Source organism: Protopterus annectens, chromosome 1.part1 (assembly GCF_019279795.1).
Source record: "Protopterus annectens isolate FY-2018-M chromosome 1.part1, PAN1.0, whole genome shotgun sequence".
NCBI lineage: Eukaryota > Metazoa > Chordata > Ceratodontiformes > Protopteridae > Protopterus > Protopterus annectens.
The window spans coordinates 1,337,093,390-1,337,112,711 of record NC_056726.1 but is presented as its reverse complement, the minus strand read 5'-3'; the positions used below and the strand labels follow the sequence as shown (position 1 = coordinate 1,337,112,711).

Genomic DNA, 19,322 nt, shown 5'->3' with positions numbered 1-19,322 from the left:
TTGAGCATTTGACCATTTAACTCCGTGTAAGAGACGTGTTAGCTGTCTCTTACACGGAGATTTGGGCTGTTGCTGAATCAGGAGGCTTACACGGAGGCTTACACTACTCTTAAACTCCGTGTAAGCCTTCCTGAATCTGGCCCATAGTTTTTCATGAAATATATATATTTGTGTGGTTAATTTTATATATATATATATATATATATATATATATATATATATATATATATATATTTATTACGCATATTCTTGCATTAATTAATTTTAATTGTGGACACTTTTACATATATGGATGTTATATATTATTCTTTTATATATTGTTTAAAGATATATTTATGGAATTTTGATGAATTTTTATTGGTATTTATATGTAATGATTTAGTATGTATTTTTTATTTATTGTTCCCAGTTCTGAATAGGTTCCCCCTTTTAGATGCTTAATATATGTTCAATATATTTGATTTTACACATGAATCTCACACGGATGCATTTATTTTGCACAGTAAACTGAGATCGTATGTTGTTATTCAGTTTTGTATAGATGCATTTCTATGCATTATACATTTATTTTTAGGGCATTTTGATTTTTAAATCTGCTTTTAGCTGATGCATATATGTGAATTTGTCATATTAGCAGCATTTTAGTGACATTTCCTTTTACCAAGTACATTACTTATAAGGTTTATTCACATAGGTATATATTACTTTTACTTTTAAAAAGGTTTCGCCTTGACTGTTAAGTGGGCTGACATTGGTTAAGTTATTCATATATTAATTTATTCATGTATTCATTGGTGACCCTTCCTGACTGGGTTACAGTGTGGGCATGCTTTATTTTTAAATGGTGTCAGTTTGCTTTACATTTGAACTTGATAAAGTATCCTAATGTGGAGATGTAAGCGCTTGTTCTTTACTTGCTTTACTATTAAAATATTTTGAATTTACTTATAATAGTTTATATTGATTTGTTGGTATTTTACATCTTCCTGCACACCGTTTTTGTTGATTTACAAGGACCCAGTGACTCAAGTACAGTGTTTTATCTCGCACAGTTCCCAGTAGAGGATTTTGTGTGTATCAGGATTCAGCTCTGAGTGTACTGCCGTTCATACAGATGATAAACTACATTAGCAAACAGGTTGGAGAGAACAGATCAACAATTTTGCTGTATGATGTGGCACTACTCTGAGCAAGAACTTCAGCAGAAGTTAGGGGAATAGAATGCATAACTGAACGTACATGGGATGAAACTGAGTACAGATAAGACATTTGTAATGGCAACAAATGGTGTGGTCCAGAAGAAGCTGAGAATTGAGATAGAAGGGAAAATAGTGGAACAGATTAGCAACTTCAAGTATTGGGGGTGGTTGAGGAGAAGGTAAGTCTGAATGAGAAGGTCAAAGCTAGAATTAGAGGGGTTGCAGCCAACTGGCACAGGCTGTCAGGTATAGTATGCAATAGAAGAATGCCAAACAAGCTGAAAAGTAAGGTGTGCAAAACAGTCGTGTGACTAATACTATGGACTGGTACAGAAACCTGGGCACTAAAGGCAGGGCATTTGAGAAAGGTAGAGGTGATAGAGATGGAGTGCCTGAGATGTGTGGTAGGATGCACACTATGGGACAGATGAAGAAATGAGAACATAGCAGAAGCCAAAATTAGCTCCAATTACAGAAAAGGCAAAGAGAATAGATTATGGCGGTTTGGGCACATGTGCAGAAGTGCCCAAAAGTAGAAGACAATCTGGTTAAGAAGATTTGGGACATCAAGAATAAGGCAAGAGGAAACAAGGGCATCCAGCAAAGAGGTGGAAGGATTGTGGGATAGAAGACCTGTGACAGTCAGGCATGAGTGTTGAAGAAGGCAGGAGTGTGGCATTGAATCGAGAGACAGTTGACATGACACACTGATTCTATGTAGAAAAAATGGGGAAAAGGGGGTTGATGATGATGATGATGATGATGATGAAATAGGAGGGAGTAGGACTTCCCACTGGAATTTTAGAATCAACATTGTTTTAAATTCAGCTGAGCACATACTTCTCTTTGTCCTTTAATCTGAGGTCTTACAAATTGTTATTCAAAACAAAGAGTAAAAAGGTCACAGACAAATTACTCAGTAACAACTGCAATAAAGACCCAGCCAAGCTAGAGTTTTTATCATGCAATGCCTTAAACCTCCTGTAGTGTAATATATGCAAATGACCCTTTATGGACATACATGTGTTTCAGCTTTATGGCATTTGAATACCCATGACTTTTTATTTTTTAAATCTTTATGGGTGCATTCAGATCAATAAAGCCAGACCACTAGCTGTAGAAATGAATAGTTCAGCCTTTTTTGACTTCAGCAGTACAACATAAGTGGATTATTGTGATATACTTTGGAGAAACAGAGCTTAAAATCAGTCCTGATGTCCATACACATTAAAGCGTCAGCAAAATATCGCAAATAACATCCAAATCAAAGGGTAAAAAGGTTACACACAAACTAGTCATCAAAAACTGCAGAAAAGATACAGCCAAGCTAAAGTCTTCAATGGTGTAATACCTGAAGCCTCCTGTTATGGAGGTCTATCTTTGTAATAATTGATGATACTTTAAAGACAAGCAGCTGCTATTATATGGTAGATGGTGAGCCCATATTACACTTCCAGCTCTTGAACATGATCCCATTTGACTAATGTTTCACAGAAGCATCTCACTGGCCCTCTTCAAAAGGAACCTTGATGATTGGATGGGAGATAGGAAATTCACCCCGGGGATCATGTCAGTCACCTAGACAGGGGCCCAGAGAAGTAAATATTGTGGGAAGAAATATCCAGGGAATTGTTATGGCTAGGCTTGCATAGGCCCTAGGGCCGATAGCCTAGTACCAGCCTATGAACCTATAAGGCTGATAGATGTCCAGAAGTATTGTTGATCAAAGCCTTCTTGACATATTATGAAATGAGCGGCTAAGAGTTTATAGTAAAGTATTCAAATATACCCTTTTTTTCCAGAGCTCCTTATAGACTTGTAGAGAATTACTAGGTATGCAATTCATGACACCAGTGAGGAACCTGGACTACAAGAAGCAGCTCAACAGTTCATGCACTTAATCCTCTGCACTAATTGCCAGACTTAAACTAGAACATCTCTAATGGTAGAAAAAGTTCAGATATTGTTCGTGATGAATATCATGGAGCAAAAAACCCATATACACAGATTACTTGGATACTTTGATTTTTTAAATATTGCAACAAACGTGAGTTGGTGACAGATGTTTACAAACTTGTATTGTTGGTCATCAAGCTGTCAGTAAAAGGTGTCCAGAACTCTTGTTTTTGACTGTGTTATGCAATTAAATGCATACTTCAGCTAATAGTGTTTATGTCACTTAACAAGTAATCTAAAGTTCCCAGCATCTGGAAAATGTCACATATTAGTCCTATCCACAAAGGGGGAAACTTTAACAAATTATCTAACTTCTGACCTATAGCCATTTTATCTCTCATCTCCAAAATATTGGAAAAATGCATTTACCAACAGCCTATGCAGTACTTGCTACATAACAACCTACCTTCCCACACCCAGCATGGTTTCTGTCCAGGCCACAGCATATCCACAGCCCTCCTATCCTTCACTGACATGATAAATATGGTTGATATGTGGGTAACTTTGTAACAGCATTGTTTTCTGACCTATCAAAAGCCTTCAACACCATCACACACACCTTATTCCTAGCTAGGCTCTCTAAATTAAGGACTTACACCTCTCACCTTTCAGTGGTTATATAGCTACCTACACAATTGAAAACGGGCAGTAAAATGGTTAAATACCACTTCTCCCTTTCTTAACACTCACACAGGAGTTCCACAAGGTTCCATCCTTGGCCTCTTACTCTTTAACATTTTTACAAACAGCATTCTCACTTTCTCATCCCTAGGAATTCTCATACAATACACAGATGACTCCTGTCATCTGCACCTCTCCCACACTTCCTCAACTGCACTCCATCACACAGCAAACTTTTACCTCCATTGAAATCTGGCACTCTAACTCTCAACTCTTCCTTAACCCTAAAAAATAAACTCTTTCTCTTTATGCCAAAAAATCACTCCCTTGTCAAAGTCCAGTTTAAAATATATTTTGCAGACAACACTGTTATTGAAATAGTCATCCATACTAAACTGCTAGGTCTCACTATTGACAATCATCTCAAGTTTGAGCTACATATCCAGCATAGCATTTAGAAAAACATTCAGAAACTAGGCATGCTTTATTGGAGCAAACACTTCCTGAACATCTTGACCATTGTGACTCTTGACAAAAACCTTCCTTCGACCCTCCCTAGTATATGGTACCACAATCCTCACAGACCTGCAGTCCACTATCAGATCTAAATTAGAATGTTATAACAAAGTGGCCCAGTTTGCTACAAACTCAAAGACCAACACACATAACTGTAGAGGTTTACATATACTGCAATGGCTTGAACTCCCTAACCACCTGCATTATGTCCAGCTGTTAACACTATACAAAATTATTTACAAATCCTTAGCATGCCCAGCCCTAGGTAATATTGTAAACCCTTACATCTCCAGCAGAACCCTAAGGTCTGAAGACAAACATCTCCTAGCTATTTTCAAACCCTCAAAAGTACCGGGACAAAGTCTTTACTCTCACTCTGTAGCTAAAGTCTGGAACTCTCTTCCCCTAACCACAAGCGCAATTAATAATAGAAGCCTTCAAATCCTCCCTAAAACAACATGTATATATTATACATGGCTATGCTCATGCTAAACTCCTGGCTAATATTACCTTTTTCACTGTTGGATGATCCATTTCTGGCTAACGTATCTTACATTTCTTCTCCCTGAATGACACTACTATGTAACCCATATCCATTACTGCCGACAGTTCAGCTTATCTTACCCCCTCTGTCTTCTTTCATCTATTCTCTACATTTCTCTCTTCTCCTATAATGTAATGGCAAATGATGAACATATCTCTGTTTCCAAATCACAAGGAATAACTATAGATTAACTTTTGTTACCATATGTAGGAATGTAATATCTTCTAAGGTTTTGAAAATAAGAATTTAACTAATGTATGTTCCTGGATGTTTTTGATTGCATTGTTCTGTATATAATGATATAATGTTTCTGGATGTATGATTCTACATGTGAAGTTAAACTATCAACTGTATCAATCAAAAATTATAGTAATTATTGTCTGCTACTTTGGAGCTTCCTGGGCCTTCACTAAAAACAGGTTCTTTTGACCTAGATGGACTATCCCAGGAAATAAATGTCAAATAAATAAATAAATACATAAATACATTTAAATGTTGCTGCTTCTGTACTCCATGTAGTAAAACTTCTTTAAACAACTATGATCGAAATAGATGCAACTTTCGCATATTCCTCTTCTTCAGATAGTGAAACATTTTCATGCTCCTGCATTTAAAGTAGTATAAATTTCTCATACTAGGTCAACCTCTTCTGTATAGCAGATGCATTTGTTTGCACCTCCCTATGAATTATCTCTTTCTTTTGATATTTTGCTGACCGAAGTTCCATAATATGTATATGCAGCTAAATTTACAACAGTAATTTAGTAAATATATATTTTAGCTCATAAAAGTACAATTCTTTGTGACATTCTTTCCTGTTGACAGAAGAATAAACAGTCCACTGAATGACAGCAAAATTAACATGATTGCATACTTACTATTATTGAGCTGAGTCAGTGATGAGATGCATATTCAACATGCAAATCATTCTCTGCAGAGCATGTGATGTCCCCATGCTGGGTCAGTAATCAAAGAGGCTGAATCCTCACCACTGACACTGGAGAGGGACGTGCACTTGGAATACAAATGGATACACTCAGTATTTCCAGATGTAGACCTCTCTGCATCAAGCACAATTTCCCTTAAGAGCACACAGGGAACACACTCAGTCCAACATCTGGAGCTCTCTATCCATCTCCCTCCAGGTTTTCAATAAGACTCTCCACTGATACAGCTGTAGGGTTAAGACCTCCAAGCCAAGACCTCCAGCACCCTCTCTGTAAGCCTAGTGCTTGGTATTCCTGCTCTAAGTAGCTGACACATACACACACACGCACACACACACACACACACACACACACACACACACACACACACACACACACACACACACGCACACACACACACACACACACACACACACACACATTGTGAGATTTGATTTTTCATACAAGCATACACCTGGGAAAGGCTGGCACAGATTTACTTGCTGTGTCCACTTCTGCCCAGAGTATAAGGGAGTTATCACCACCACATGACAGACCACAATCAGCTACTCTAAGGCCCTTAACAAAGGGTGTCCAATTATACTGTGTAATATTAATAATAATACAAATGGTAGTAGTTCACCAAGACAGCTAGGCCTTCTGGAGTGTCCCACACTGTGTCACCAAATAAATATAAGCATTCTCAAAGGTTAAATACTTTCTAAAAAAGACCAGCTACAATAAAAGTTTTAAATATATTTAATAGTAAATAATAAAATAGCATGAAAATACTAAATATATATTTACAGTAAACCACAGAGTTCAAATCACAGGGAATATTGAACATAACATTGATGGACAGACTCCTAAAAATAAAGAAAAACAATCTCTAAACTAAGTTTCAGTATATTAATGACCTCATCTGTTTACCTAACTTTGTACTCACAGTATCCCCCTTTGAAGCTGAGACAGGAATTTAGCATGGATGGATAAAATACACATCTAAATGTTTGTGGCAGTGCCTGGGGCTTTGCCTCTTTTAAATGAGCTAATGAACTAAGGCTTCTTCCAGGCCCACCATCTCCAGTCCTATTCAGCACTGTGAGGTGCCATTTTAATAGTTTAACAGTTCATTTACATTTCCTTATTTTTCTTAAAGTAAGCTAGCTGGTTAACTTCTGCTGCCGCAGTATCCACTATTAAAACATATACATTTAATTCAGTTACAGTAATACATGTAGATTTCTTTTCATTCATGCAGGGTGCACTGTTGACATATTTTAACACACACAAACCTCACAAGCACATTTTCAACACAAGCATTTGTACAAATCAGTTTGATATACAGATGATGTATAATTATTTAAAAAATTCCAGCTAGTTGTGCTGGCACAAGTCATGCATCTACTGCCCTAATTCTCCTGAGATGGCTGGTAGCACCTCCTATCATCACAGAGCACATCATTAGAACAAACTGAACCAGAAAAATAGAACTGTAAAAGTACTGAACTTTTCCTACCTTAAAGAAAGCCAACTGTAAATTAAAATGATTATGGAATACCTTGTGGGAGCTGATCAGTTGATTCTTCAGGAGCTGGTGTTAATGGCCGTGGACCATGAGTTATTGCTTCTGAAATTAATTTTAAATAGTTTGTTAATGAATTTGTAAAGTTAAACCTCTCATATTATCATTAAATATATCAGTTAACATTTTTGAATTTTACTTTTGCAGTACTAAATTCTGATGACTCTGTTAGGAATGTGGTGTAAAGATTTAAATGCTAACAAGTGGGTTACAGCAATTGGCATGCCATGTGGTACTCAGAAGCTGTAGAGAAAACAATTTTCAATATAGACTTCACAAAGCTAAGGTCACTTTAATAGTCTTTGTGTACTGTCCATTAACACTCACATTATGACTGCACAAAAGTGCTGAGATAGCTACCTGAACTAAAAAAAAAATAATAATTTGCAAACATGAAAAATATATACTTCCTATCAGAGAGTTACAGTGATTTGTACAGCAGAAGTATAAATCACAATAGAAATATGGCCCCACACTTTTCTGCAAGGATTATGTTGAGAGAAAGAAACTTCACTGAAAAATGAAAGCATGGAATTCAGAAATCGGATTTACTCCTCACTGTAAGCTGAGTAGTTGAAAGCTCCAAATTGGTGTGCAATATTTCTGCATTTTGCTGGGAGGAGATCATAGGTTCACAGGTTCATAGATAGGTACTAGGCTATTGGCCCTAGGGCCTTTATAAGCCTAGCCAAAAAGGTACCCCGGCTTTCGCCACCCAAGAAAATTATTTTCCTGTGCCCCTGTTGAACAGAGCCACAGAAGTGATCCCCGGGGTGAATTTCCTATTTCCCATCCACTCATCAAGATTTTTCTTGAAGAGTGCTAATGAAGAGCTTTGTTTGATATAGATAGGTAGTTTGTTCCAGAGTATGGGAAGTCTCTGGGACAGGAATCTATCCCTCCAGCATGTTCTGTTTATTCTGGTGACAAGGTTTAGGTCCCTAGAGCATGTAGCTTGGAGGGATTGGGATTTCTTTAAGTGGAGCCTGTCCAACAGCTCTGGGTTTGACATAGCTTTGTATGTTAGGCAGAGATCACCTCTGAGTAGGCGATATGCGACAGAGTAAAACTGGAGTTTTTGTTTAGACAGATTGCGTAGGGCATCTGTTTGAGGCTGGTAATCCTCTTTGTGAGGTATTTCTGTGGCCTTTCCAGTTGTTGTAGATGTCATAAAGGAATTTAATAATTTTCCTCCATGATGAGAAACATGGAATAGTAGTACTTGGGTAAAATGTAGGAATTATTGCCTGCATAGAAATAATGTTCATTTATTAGATATTTCTTGTTATTTACAAGAATAGAAGGTCATGCCAATGGCTATAGATGCATATATTACTGAGCCTTGAAAAATAAAGCTAAAGATTATTAGTTTTGTGAGTTGAATGATCCTCTAATAAGAAACAGAGTAATGTTTAGTATAAGAAATGAAATGATAAAAACAAGGACAGGTCAATAAGAGAAACAGCGTTGACCTTATCAAACAGGGGTCCTCAAACTATGGCCCCGGGCTGGATATGGCCTTCCAAGTCTTTACCATGGCTCCCTATCGTTTTACTTCCTTTGTGTGTTGGTGATGCACAATACAGTTATTTCACAATATTCAAAAGTATGGTGGCTTTGTAGGAGTGTAGTTTTTGTAAAATGTTTGCATTTCATGTGCTGCTGACTATAATAGTCAGTCTTGTATTGCGATATTTCTATGTGTTGGCGTTTGAGTTTAAAAATGGTTATTACAGTGGAATTGAGAAAATTATATAAATAACCTTTTGTGACTGTTGTAGATAGCCATTTGAACAAGGTAATGCAACTATATTAATTATTTTATAGCTACTGCATTTTAGTAATTAGCTGGGGCGGGAGGGCTTTTACATGAAAGTTTTGCCTTACAACCACTTGTTTAAATCTCGGTGAGTAGCTTGTGTTTGTTACAGAGTGTTTTGTGACCCGGTTATATAAGTTCATTCACTCCTGGAAAAATTCAGTGAAAACATAAAAAAATACAGACACTCACATAATTATTCATTGTATTTTCATAGAAAGAAAAGCCCCCTCACAATCCCAGCACAGGAGGTGGCACCCAACACCCATAAATCTAATCATAACCTTAACCATAACTAACCCCAACCTGGAGCCCAACGCTAATGTTAAAGTCAATGACTCCTGGACATACTGCATTAAAGCATTCAGAGAATCAATGTGAATGTCAGTTGGAACAAATGGCCTTTTACACAAGATCAGTCAAACTGAGTAACTGAAAAAAAAATCAGTTTGTTGCCGCGCTGCTTAGCTACTAAATCGTATGTTAAAATGTGCAGATGTTCTTCATGTTTCACTGTTGCAGTCATTACATTTGGGTAATCTGCTGGCAGGTTGCCCTCAGTTGGCCTGAATGCTCTTAGAAACATTAACAATGTTTTGTGTATGGACCAAGTCCCTTACCATCATTAGCCCACTGCTATTGGGATGCCATGGTGCCGGTGAAGCGCGGACGCTCCAGCGCAAATGTGCAGATGCATGCATTCCATACATACAGCATTCCCTAGCAAAATAAAGCAAATAAGTATAATTAGCCATTGTGCATCCCTCAAACAGTTATTTGTTATCATGTTAAAGAAAAGAAAAATTGACACCAAGTGCAGGATATTCAAAGAACAGTGGACTTTTTCATGCAGTGCAAGGAGAGAGCTGTTTGTCTGCTATGTCAGGATTCAGTGGCTGTGTTCAAGGAATACAATTTGCGTCGACTCTACGAAACTCAACATAAAGACAAATATGATTGGTCGGGCAAGTGAGAGAAGACAAAATATTAAAACTTGAAAAATGGATTGACAACTCAGCAAAATGCTTTTGTGAAGCAGAAGCAGCTAAATATTTCATCACTGTGAGCAAGTTTTCAAGCTGCCAAGCACTGGAAGACCATTCGTAGAAGGAGAATTTGTTAAAGAATGCCTTCTTTCTCTTGCCAAAAAGATGTGTCCTGAGAAGACTGAGTTATTTAGTACAGTGAGTCTTTCAGGACCTACAATTACACAAAGGATTGAAGAAATGGGGGACAATTTGCATATGCATTTGCAAAACTCCTCAAAAAAACTTTGCTACTTTTTGTTGACACTCAACGAAAGCAATGATGTTCATGATTCTGCACAACTTCTAATTTTTATCTGTGAAACAAATGCACATTTTGAAGTCACAGAGGAGCTTGCTGCACTGCAAAGCATCAAAAGAACTACAACAGGAGAGGATATATATGAAAAGGTTTGCCAAACTGTGAATGATTTGGAGCTGAACTGGGCTAAACCAGCCAGTGTGACAACTGATAGTGCTCCTAGCATGGTGGGTCTGTGAAAGGAGTGGTTGCATGCATTAACCAAGAGATGAACAAATACAACCATTTGTATCCAATAGCCATACACTGCCTCATCCACCAACAAGATCTGTGTTGTAAATCAATGAAGTGGGACTCTGTCATGAAAGTTGTAGTGTCTTGTGTTCGCTTCATTAGGGCTCATGCACTAAACCACAGACAGCTTCAGGAATTTCTGTCTGAGCTGAATGCTGCCTATGAAGATATTCTGTAAAGCACAGAAGTCCGTTGGCTGAGTCGAGGAAGACTTTTGAAACATTTTTTGACTTGCTTCCACATGTTTCTGCTTTTCTGCTTTCAAAAAAACAAAGTACCGGAGCTTAAAGATGCAGAATGGAAATGGAACCCTGCCTTTCTGACATGTAACAGAGCTAATCAAATTTCAATGTGCAACTTCAAGGAAAGGGGAAGCTCATCTGTGATATGCATTCACATGTGAAAGCATTTGAAGTAAAATTGGACCTCCTCATTAAACAAGAGAAGGAGGAAAACTTCTGCCATCTCCCCACTACTCAAAAGCTGTTGGCTGAAAAAACAGTAGTTGCAATCCCAAACAAAAAATGTGTAGATTCACTGGAAATGTTGCAAAGGGAGTTTCAAAGGATATTTAACAAGCTTCATCTCTATGAATAGGACATACAACTTTTCCGGAACCCATTTTCTGTTGACATTGAAATTGTTGATCTGATTTACCAAATGTAACTGGCCGAACTACAGAGTCGTGACTCTCTTAAAGATGCATTCAAGTCAAGCAGCCTTACTAATTTCTATGCATCTCTCCCCTCTGAGACATATTTTAATCTCAGGAAACATGCACTCAAAATGGCAGCCATCTTTGGCAGCACCTATGTCTGTGAATAGACTTTTTCCCTAATGAAACATCTGAAATCTCCAACCAGATCCAGACTAACTGATGCACACTTGCATCACTTGTTATGACTGGCAGTGACAAACATGGCACCAGACATTAACTATCTCATCAGCCAAAAACAGGCCCACACTTCCCATTGAAATATGCTTGGGGGTATTTTGTCTGAAGAATCTTTGTGCTTTGTGTTTTTGTTTTAAAGTTTTTTCAAACTAGCAGTAGCATCTCTTGCCATTCAGTACCCAGAAACACAGGCCAGCAGCAGCACCTGCTATTCATTAATCAGAAACAGAGGCCAGCAGCATCACCTGCTATCCAGTACCCAGAAACACAGGCCAGCAGCATTGCCTGCTATTCAGTAATCAGAAACACAGTCCAGCTGCATCACCTGCTATTCAGTACCCAGAAACAGAGGCCAGCAGCACTGCCTGCCATTCAGTACCCAGAAACACAGGTTCTTTCATGTTTTTGCACTACAAATAAGATATGTGCAGTCTGCATGGGAATTCATTTTTTTTCAAATGATAGTCCGGCCCCCAACAGTCTGAGGGACCGTGAATTGGCACCTGGTTTAAAAAGTTTGAGGACCCCTGTTAGAAAAGCTGTAGTTGTGTGAAGAGCAGGTTAAATTATAAGTACACATTTAAAAAATTAACTGCAGTATCCCTAAACATAGTAGCACAACACTATATTATGCACTCTCATATACAGACACCGCACATTATAATAATATCTGCCCACAATTGTTCAAGAAGAAAATAACAGACCAGTTCAGAACTAAACACATGTGCTCTCATTCCTACACCAAAAAAAAACACAATACCTTCTCACGCTCATCACTAAACTCCAACATTTGTATCACCATTTTAACACCAGGCTCACCATATGTGAGGACATCCACCCCAACCCAGGCCCAAATCCATCCTGTCCAACCCAAACTGAGCCAACACAATTGTCATAACATAATACCCCACTATCTTCATCTCTGGGCAAATCAACAACAGCAGCAAAATCAACCATCTTTTAACGCTAAATATTAATATTAGAACTTCCAAAATATTCCACAACACATCCAACAGAACAGCCAATGTTGTAGGATGCCATGAGTCAAAATCCAAGATAAAAACAAACAGGTCAATCTTTAATAAAGATGATGTGTTGTGGAATATTTTGGAACTTCTATTTTACCAACATCTCACTCTTCCTAACCACAACCTGGTTTCTGTTAATGATTATTAGAAGTATCAAAAATAAAATACCTGAACTCCGGGCCACAATAGCACACTACTCCCCAGACATAGTTGCTTTAACAGAAACATGGCAAAATAAAAACATAGCTAACTCAGAAGTTCTCCCTACCGGCTACAATATCATTAGACAAGACAGACCACTTCATAAAAGGGGGTGGAAAGTCCAACTTAACTTTACGTCAAATACCAAACTCCTACCCCTCCCCCAATAATTGGGAAATACTTAGCTCACAACTTCAACTTCACCCTAAAAAGGTCATCATCACAATTGTGATCTATATTCCACCTGATAATATACCTGCTAGCCTTGAAAACTTCTTATCCTGGTGTTCTTCCACATACTCACAAGAAACCCTTATTCTGGGAGATTTTAACCTAGATTGGTTCACCTGTATATCAGAACCACCAAGTAATCCAGCAAATCTCCATGGCTACCAGCAGCTAGTCCAAATTCCAGCTAGATGTGATAAACAAATCTAAAAGGGAATCCATCCTTGGCTGGGTCCTAACTAACAACCCCACATTGTACCCCCACACAGGCAGTCTCCCAGAAACCTTAAGTGACCACACTATAATATACCTTATACATAGTAAAACAAGCATATGCAAAACCACTGACTATAAATCCACTAGAAACACAAAACATTTCTCTCCTGAGGTCTTTGATAGTTTACTCCATAACTGTGACTGGACCCCCCCTAAAAACCTTCCCACTTGACCAGGCTGTAGCATATTTCAACAAAACATTTCTACAACACCTAGACACTGTTGCTCCATTGCATAAAATCAAGGTTAGAACCTCTACAAACCCCTGGCTCAATAAAGAAACCAAACAAATCCTCAAGTCCAGAGACACTGCCTGGCTTTACTATCAAACAACCAAAGAAACAGAAAGCCTAACTAAGTACCAGGAATTGCACAACTGTGCAAAAAATGCATTAGGCTGGACAAAAAATCCTACTACATGACATTTCAAACTAAATACCAGCACAACCCCCCAACATTTTGGAAAAATGTAAACCAGCTACTAAAACCCACTGAAAAGGCTACCCTTAAACCAACCACCCCTGACACTAAAGTTCCCATCGAAACACAATTCAACTCCCACTTTGAGAACTCACTTCTATCCTTAGTATCACAGGACAGTTCCAACCTCACTATCCCCCCAACACAAATAACACTAATACAAGCTTTACCCTCAAAACAGTTTCCACCACTTCAATCAGAAGCATGCTCTCCAAACTAAAAACCTCATCAACAGCAGCCGACCTACTCCCCAGCTATTTCTTGAAACTCAGAGCAGATGCTATTGCTATCCTAATCTCCACTCTCATAAACAGATCAATTGTTGAAAACTATGTGCCCAAACTCTGGAAAATATCCTATGTTACACCCATACATAAAGGCGGGACCTCCACTGAACTTAATAACTACAGATACATTGCTTTACTCTCTCCCCTGGCCAAAATCCTAGAAAAATGCATCCATACCCAGATGCTAAACTATCTCCTAGACTGCAACATCCTGTCACCTACTCAGCATGGTTTCAGACCTGCCCATAGTACCACTACAGCCCTCCTCTGATTCACAGGCACAGTAAACTGTCTCAAAAATGAATGCAGGTGTCAACTCTTTTTTTGGATATGTCCAAAGCATTTGATACAGTCTCACACCAAATCCTGCTAAACAAACTAAATCAATATCACCTATCAAATTCCACTCTTACCTGGTTCCAAAGCTACTTAACTGAGAGGTACCAAGCTGTGAAATGGGAAAATTCTCTCTCTCCTCAGCTGCCCATAACTATAGGAGTCCCACAGGGTTCTATCTTAGGACCACTACTATTCACAATCTTCACAAATGACCTCCATACCTCCACACAGCATGCATCTATCATTCAGTATGCAGATGATACTACCTTAATCTGTGCTGCACAAAACATTTCCACCCTCTCGCAAACAACTCAACTAGCATTCTCTGACGTTGAAAACTACCTTACCAAAGCCAAACTTATCCTCAATCCAAAAAAAAAATTCAGCTTATGAATATAACCAGTTCTAACAAAAACACTGATAACAGTCAGTTCTCTATCTACTCCACAAATTCTACTCCATTCGCTCCAGTGGCACAGGCTAAGCTAATGGGAATAACCATAGACTCCCACCTAAAATTTGATAGTCACCTCAACTTAACTACTAAAAAAGTACATGCCAAATTGGGATCACTCTACCATATCAAACCATTTCTTACCAACAAGATCAGCTATTGCTCGCTCCCAACTTCTATCCACCCTACTCTATGCATCTCTCATTCTGACTAATCTCAACAAACTGAACTAAGCAAAATGGAAGTCTGCTATAACAGAATTGCCCGCTTTGCTGCAAATTGTTCATATAAAACTCATCACAGTACTGCTTTGAGACAGCTCCACTGGCTTGAACTGCCTAACCTCCTAACCTACAATCAGCTCTGCCTCTGTCATTCTATCTATTACCTCCCCAGTAAGTGTCCTGCCCTCAAAAATTTAGTACAACATCACTCAACCAAAGGGCCTCTTAGATCATCAAGCAAACTACTACTAGAAGTCACCAACAGTTACAATAGCTTTGGAGACACACTATATAGTAGTTCAGTGGCTAAGAAATGGAACTCTCTCCCCACTAGCATACAAACACATCATCCAAAGCCTCCTTTAAAGACCTCATCAGGCAACAACTCAAGCAAAGTTGGCAGTGCCATGATTGCTCCCCAGGTTAGTGAAAGTGGATAACGTACACATACTAAACCTAGAGTACTTGATAATAGTGAATCACTCTTACTCACAAACATTGGCTAATGTACAATGTAAGTACTGCACCTGTGTACTATGTAAGTATTCTACCTATGTCCAAATTTCAGCTGTACACCACAAATCTATTAATTACCTTTATTTTTAAATTATTTTCTTGTTTCTCTTCACTGTAACTGTTGATGTGCTGCATACCATTATAAAAACATGTATATTGTAACTTGTATGTATACTGATCATGTCTAAATATCTAAATGTGTCTGTAATTTTTCTATGTGCAGCTTTTCTCCCCAGGCCTCTGCTGAAAAAGGACCTTTTCAGCTCAGTCAAACACCCCTCGTTAACAAATGTAAAATAAAATAAAAAAAATAATAAATAAATAACTGAACAAAAAAAATTGACATCCATCCTATTACTGATGGATTTACTGCACATCAGCAAATCAAATGACATCAGAAATACTTGATTTAAACCTCCTCTGCAAAATCAACAGAATGGTTTAGAGGGGCAAGTACAGTACATTTCACAGTCCACATAAAACAAAGTTCGTCCCCATCCATTTTTAAAGGTAACTTGGATCTATGGATAGAAAATAAAAAAATTACCCCAGGACTGCCCTGTACTTCTAATGTATAGATGCAGCTCCTAAATGCTTTATCCCATGCATGGGTCCCCTCAAATTCTCTATGATATGATCCCAGGTATTTTCATTAGGAGTAATATATAACTATCGACCATGAGATGAGTAAGGTCAATTTATAATCAAATGGGATAGTATGTTTTGAGCCAAAAAAGGAAACTGGCTAGGCTTAAAATGGCCTGAAAGGCAGCTAGCCTAGTACTTACCTATGACTCTATGAACCTATAAAAAACACACTGCAAACACAGCAGTACAGCACCTGTCTTTTGCGTACACTACTTATCTTTGTCATTATAAAAGACTATTACATAAGAACTTACGGAATATGATTTCTTACAGATCAGATTATTCTATTTTGGAATAATTTAAATGTATTGTTTATAATCTATACACATAATTATCTACATATATAAAGACATGGCTCAATACACTGTGTTTCAGAGTACACTAATGATGTTTTAGATTGAGAAATAGTTTAGATTTGTTTTGTCTTCTTCATATCCACTTTACTATTGAGAGAAAAGGTTTTACACTGATACTGAGTAGTTACAGTCTTCTTGTTTTGTGTTGCAGTGGTTTACTGTGTTTGAGTCAGTTTCTTTTTTTGAAAACGTAGCCAATTATTAGCTACAAACTCACTGCATCTGAAAATTATCAAAATGATCTTTTGCACTCAGTGGTGTTTTGCCACTAAGGTTGTAAGATCTGAAACATGGTCATATAAATTAATGAAGCAGAACATCAAACCCCACCCATTACACCCAGGACCATCTTTGCTATTTTGAAAGACAAAGGATTGTTTTGATATTTATTTTTTATTTTATTTTGCTTTTGATTACTAGAAAAATCCATTTGGATTGAATCATCCCTTTTCAGCAGAGGCCTGAGGAGAAAAGCCCCAACACATGATCTTAACAAATACTTATAAATATACATAAGAAATGATGGGTCTACTTCATAAGATCGACAGACCATTTGATCGACATTCATTTGGTCAACAACCGGTGGTCAAGGCACTTAACAGGGATTTGCCCCGCTCCCCAATGTTGTGCGACCCTGGAGTTGATATATATAGTTATGCCCCCCCCCACCTATTTCCATTTAAAACATGCAAATACAACAAAAACTACACATTTTAAATGAAAATAGGTGGGGACTTCCCCACTGTGCCCCCCCCCCAAGTGTATATGTCAACTCCAGGGTCACACAACATTGGGGAGGGGGGAAAATCCCAGGTTTTTGCCTTGAATACTGGTTGTCGACCAAATGAGCTGTCGACCAAATTAATGTCGATCAAATGGTCTGTCGATCTTATGGAGTAGACCTGAAATAACACATTGAACACGTGATTAAGTAGCTGTACATAATTTTTACAACTCATGAAAAGTAAACAAAGTGTATATGTTAAGCTGAAACCAATAACACTTCTGCGATATGTAGGATGGAGCAAGTTAAATAAGTTAAGTTACAGAAAATTTCAAGTGCATGTAAACGGCCTGCCATATTAGTTGTATAGTGAAATCAGTAAAACAAAGTATAAAATAAAGTAGTGGAGCTGTCATGATAGTAGTAAGAGTTGAAGGAGAAGAAGAGTTTGCAAGTACATATAGGTCAGGATGAAGAAGTAAAAAAGAGAAGAAATGTGGGTTAGAATGTAATCACAGAAGCATAGTATGCATGGTGGGACCAGTAGAGAGAAGTTATGTTAGGGGAAAGTATAGTTTGGCATGCAGGAAGGAGGGAAAGTTATAACAACGACAAAAAAGGAGGTCATGCTAAGAAAGGTTTTAGGCTGGTGTGTTGCAGGAACAGAACCACTCATAGTCACTTCTTGGTTAGATACAGGCTGAGTTGTGATTTGAAAGAGCTGTTACTCTGTGTAGATCTAATGAATACAGGTAAGAAGTTCCATAGTCTGGCAATAGTACATGCATATAAGGAGTCAGCTGCATTAAGTGATTTTGCTACACTAAGCAAAGACTCATCTTAGGAGTGAAGTAACCTTTATAGGAGTGTGATGTGCAAATACTGTTTACAGCTGGACAGTTTTCAAGTTTGTAAGTTAATTTCTGAATCATGGTAAGCTGGGTTAATGATAAGATATGTGGTTAAGTGATGAGTTCACATGATGCTTCATTACAAAGCCTGCTTTTTTCATAGGTTCATAGGTTCATAGGTTGATACTAGGCTATCTGCCCCAGGGCATTTATAAGCCTAGCCAGAGTGTGTTTGGCTTTTGCCACCCTTTTAGATTAGTAGACTGTGCCTTTGAATAGTAGGTCACAAAAGATAGCCCTTTTAAGATTAGTTTACTGTGCCTCTGTCTAGCAAGGACACAGAAGAGATCCCCAGGGTAAACTTACGATCTCCCATCCACTCATCAAGATTTCTCTTGAAGAGGGTCAGTGAGGGGCTCTGCCTAACTTGGACTGGGATTTTGTTCCAGAGTGAGGGGAGCCTCTGGGATATGAATCTGTCCCTCCAGCATGTTCATAGGTTCATAGGTTGGTACTAGGCTATCAGCCCTAGGGCCTATACAAGCCTAGCCATAACAATTCCCTGGCTATTTCTTCCCACATTATTTACTTTCCTGGACCCCTGTCTAGCAGGGCGACTGACGTGATCCCTGGGGTGAATTTCCTTTCTCCCATCCAATCATCAAGGTTCCTCTTGAAGAGGTCCAAAGAGGCACTCTGCTTGACATGTATGGGCAATCTATTCCAGAGTCTGGGGAGTCTCAGGGTCAGGAACCTATCCCTCCAGCATGTTTTGTTTATTGTGATGACAAGGTTTAGATCCCTGGAGCGTGTAGCTCTGAGGGATTGGGATTTCTTTAAGTGTAGCATGTCCAACAGCTCTGGGTTTGACATGGCCTTGTATGTTAAGCAGAGATCGCCTCTGAGTAAACGATATGCGACAGAGTATAGCTGGAGTTTTTTAAGTCGGTCAGCGTAGGGCATCTGCTTTAGGCCTGTGATTCTTTTAGTGAGGTATTTCTGAGGCCTTTCCAGTTGTAGCAGATGTCTTGAGAGGTACATACCAAATGGGGCATTGTATTCTATAAT

The 19,322-nt window shown here is 38.3% G+C and overlaps 1 protein-coding gene across 1 annotated transcript in view; it reads right to left on the bottom strand.

Moving 5' to 3' along the window:
* Positions 1 to 19,322, bottom strand: part of LOC122810257 (microfibrillar-associated protein 2-like) — a 1,267,702-nt gene that overhangs the window by 206,986 nt on the left and 1,041,394 nt on the right. Inside the window, exon 5 of the mRNA XM_044081798.1 lies at positions 7,324 to 7,392. Within this exon, the coding sequence (XP_043937733.1) occupies positions 7,324 to 7,392 (69 nt within the window). The remainder of the gene's footprint in view (positions 1 to 7,323; positions 7,393 to 19,322) is intronic.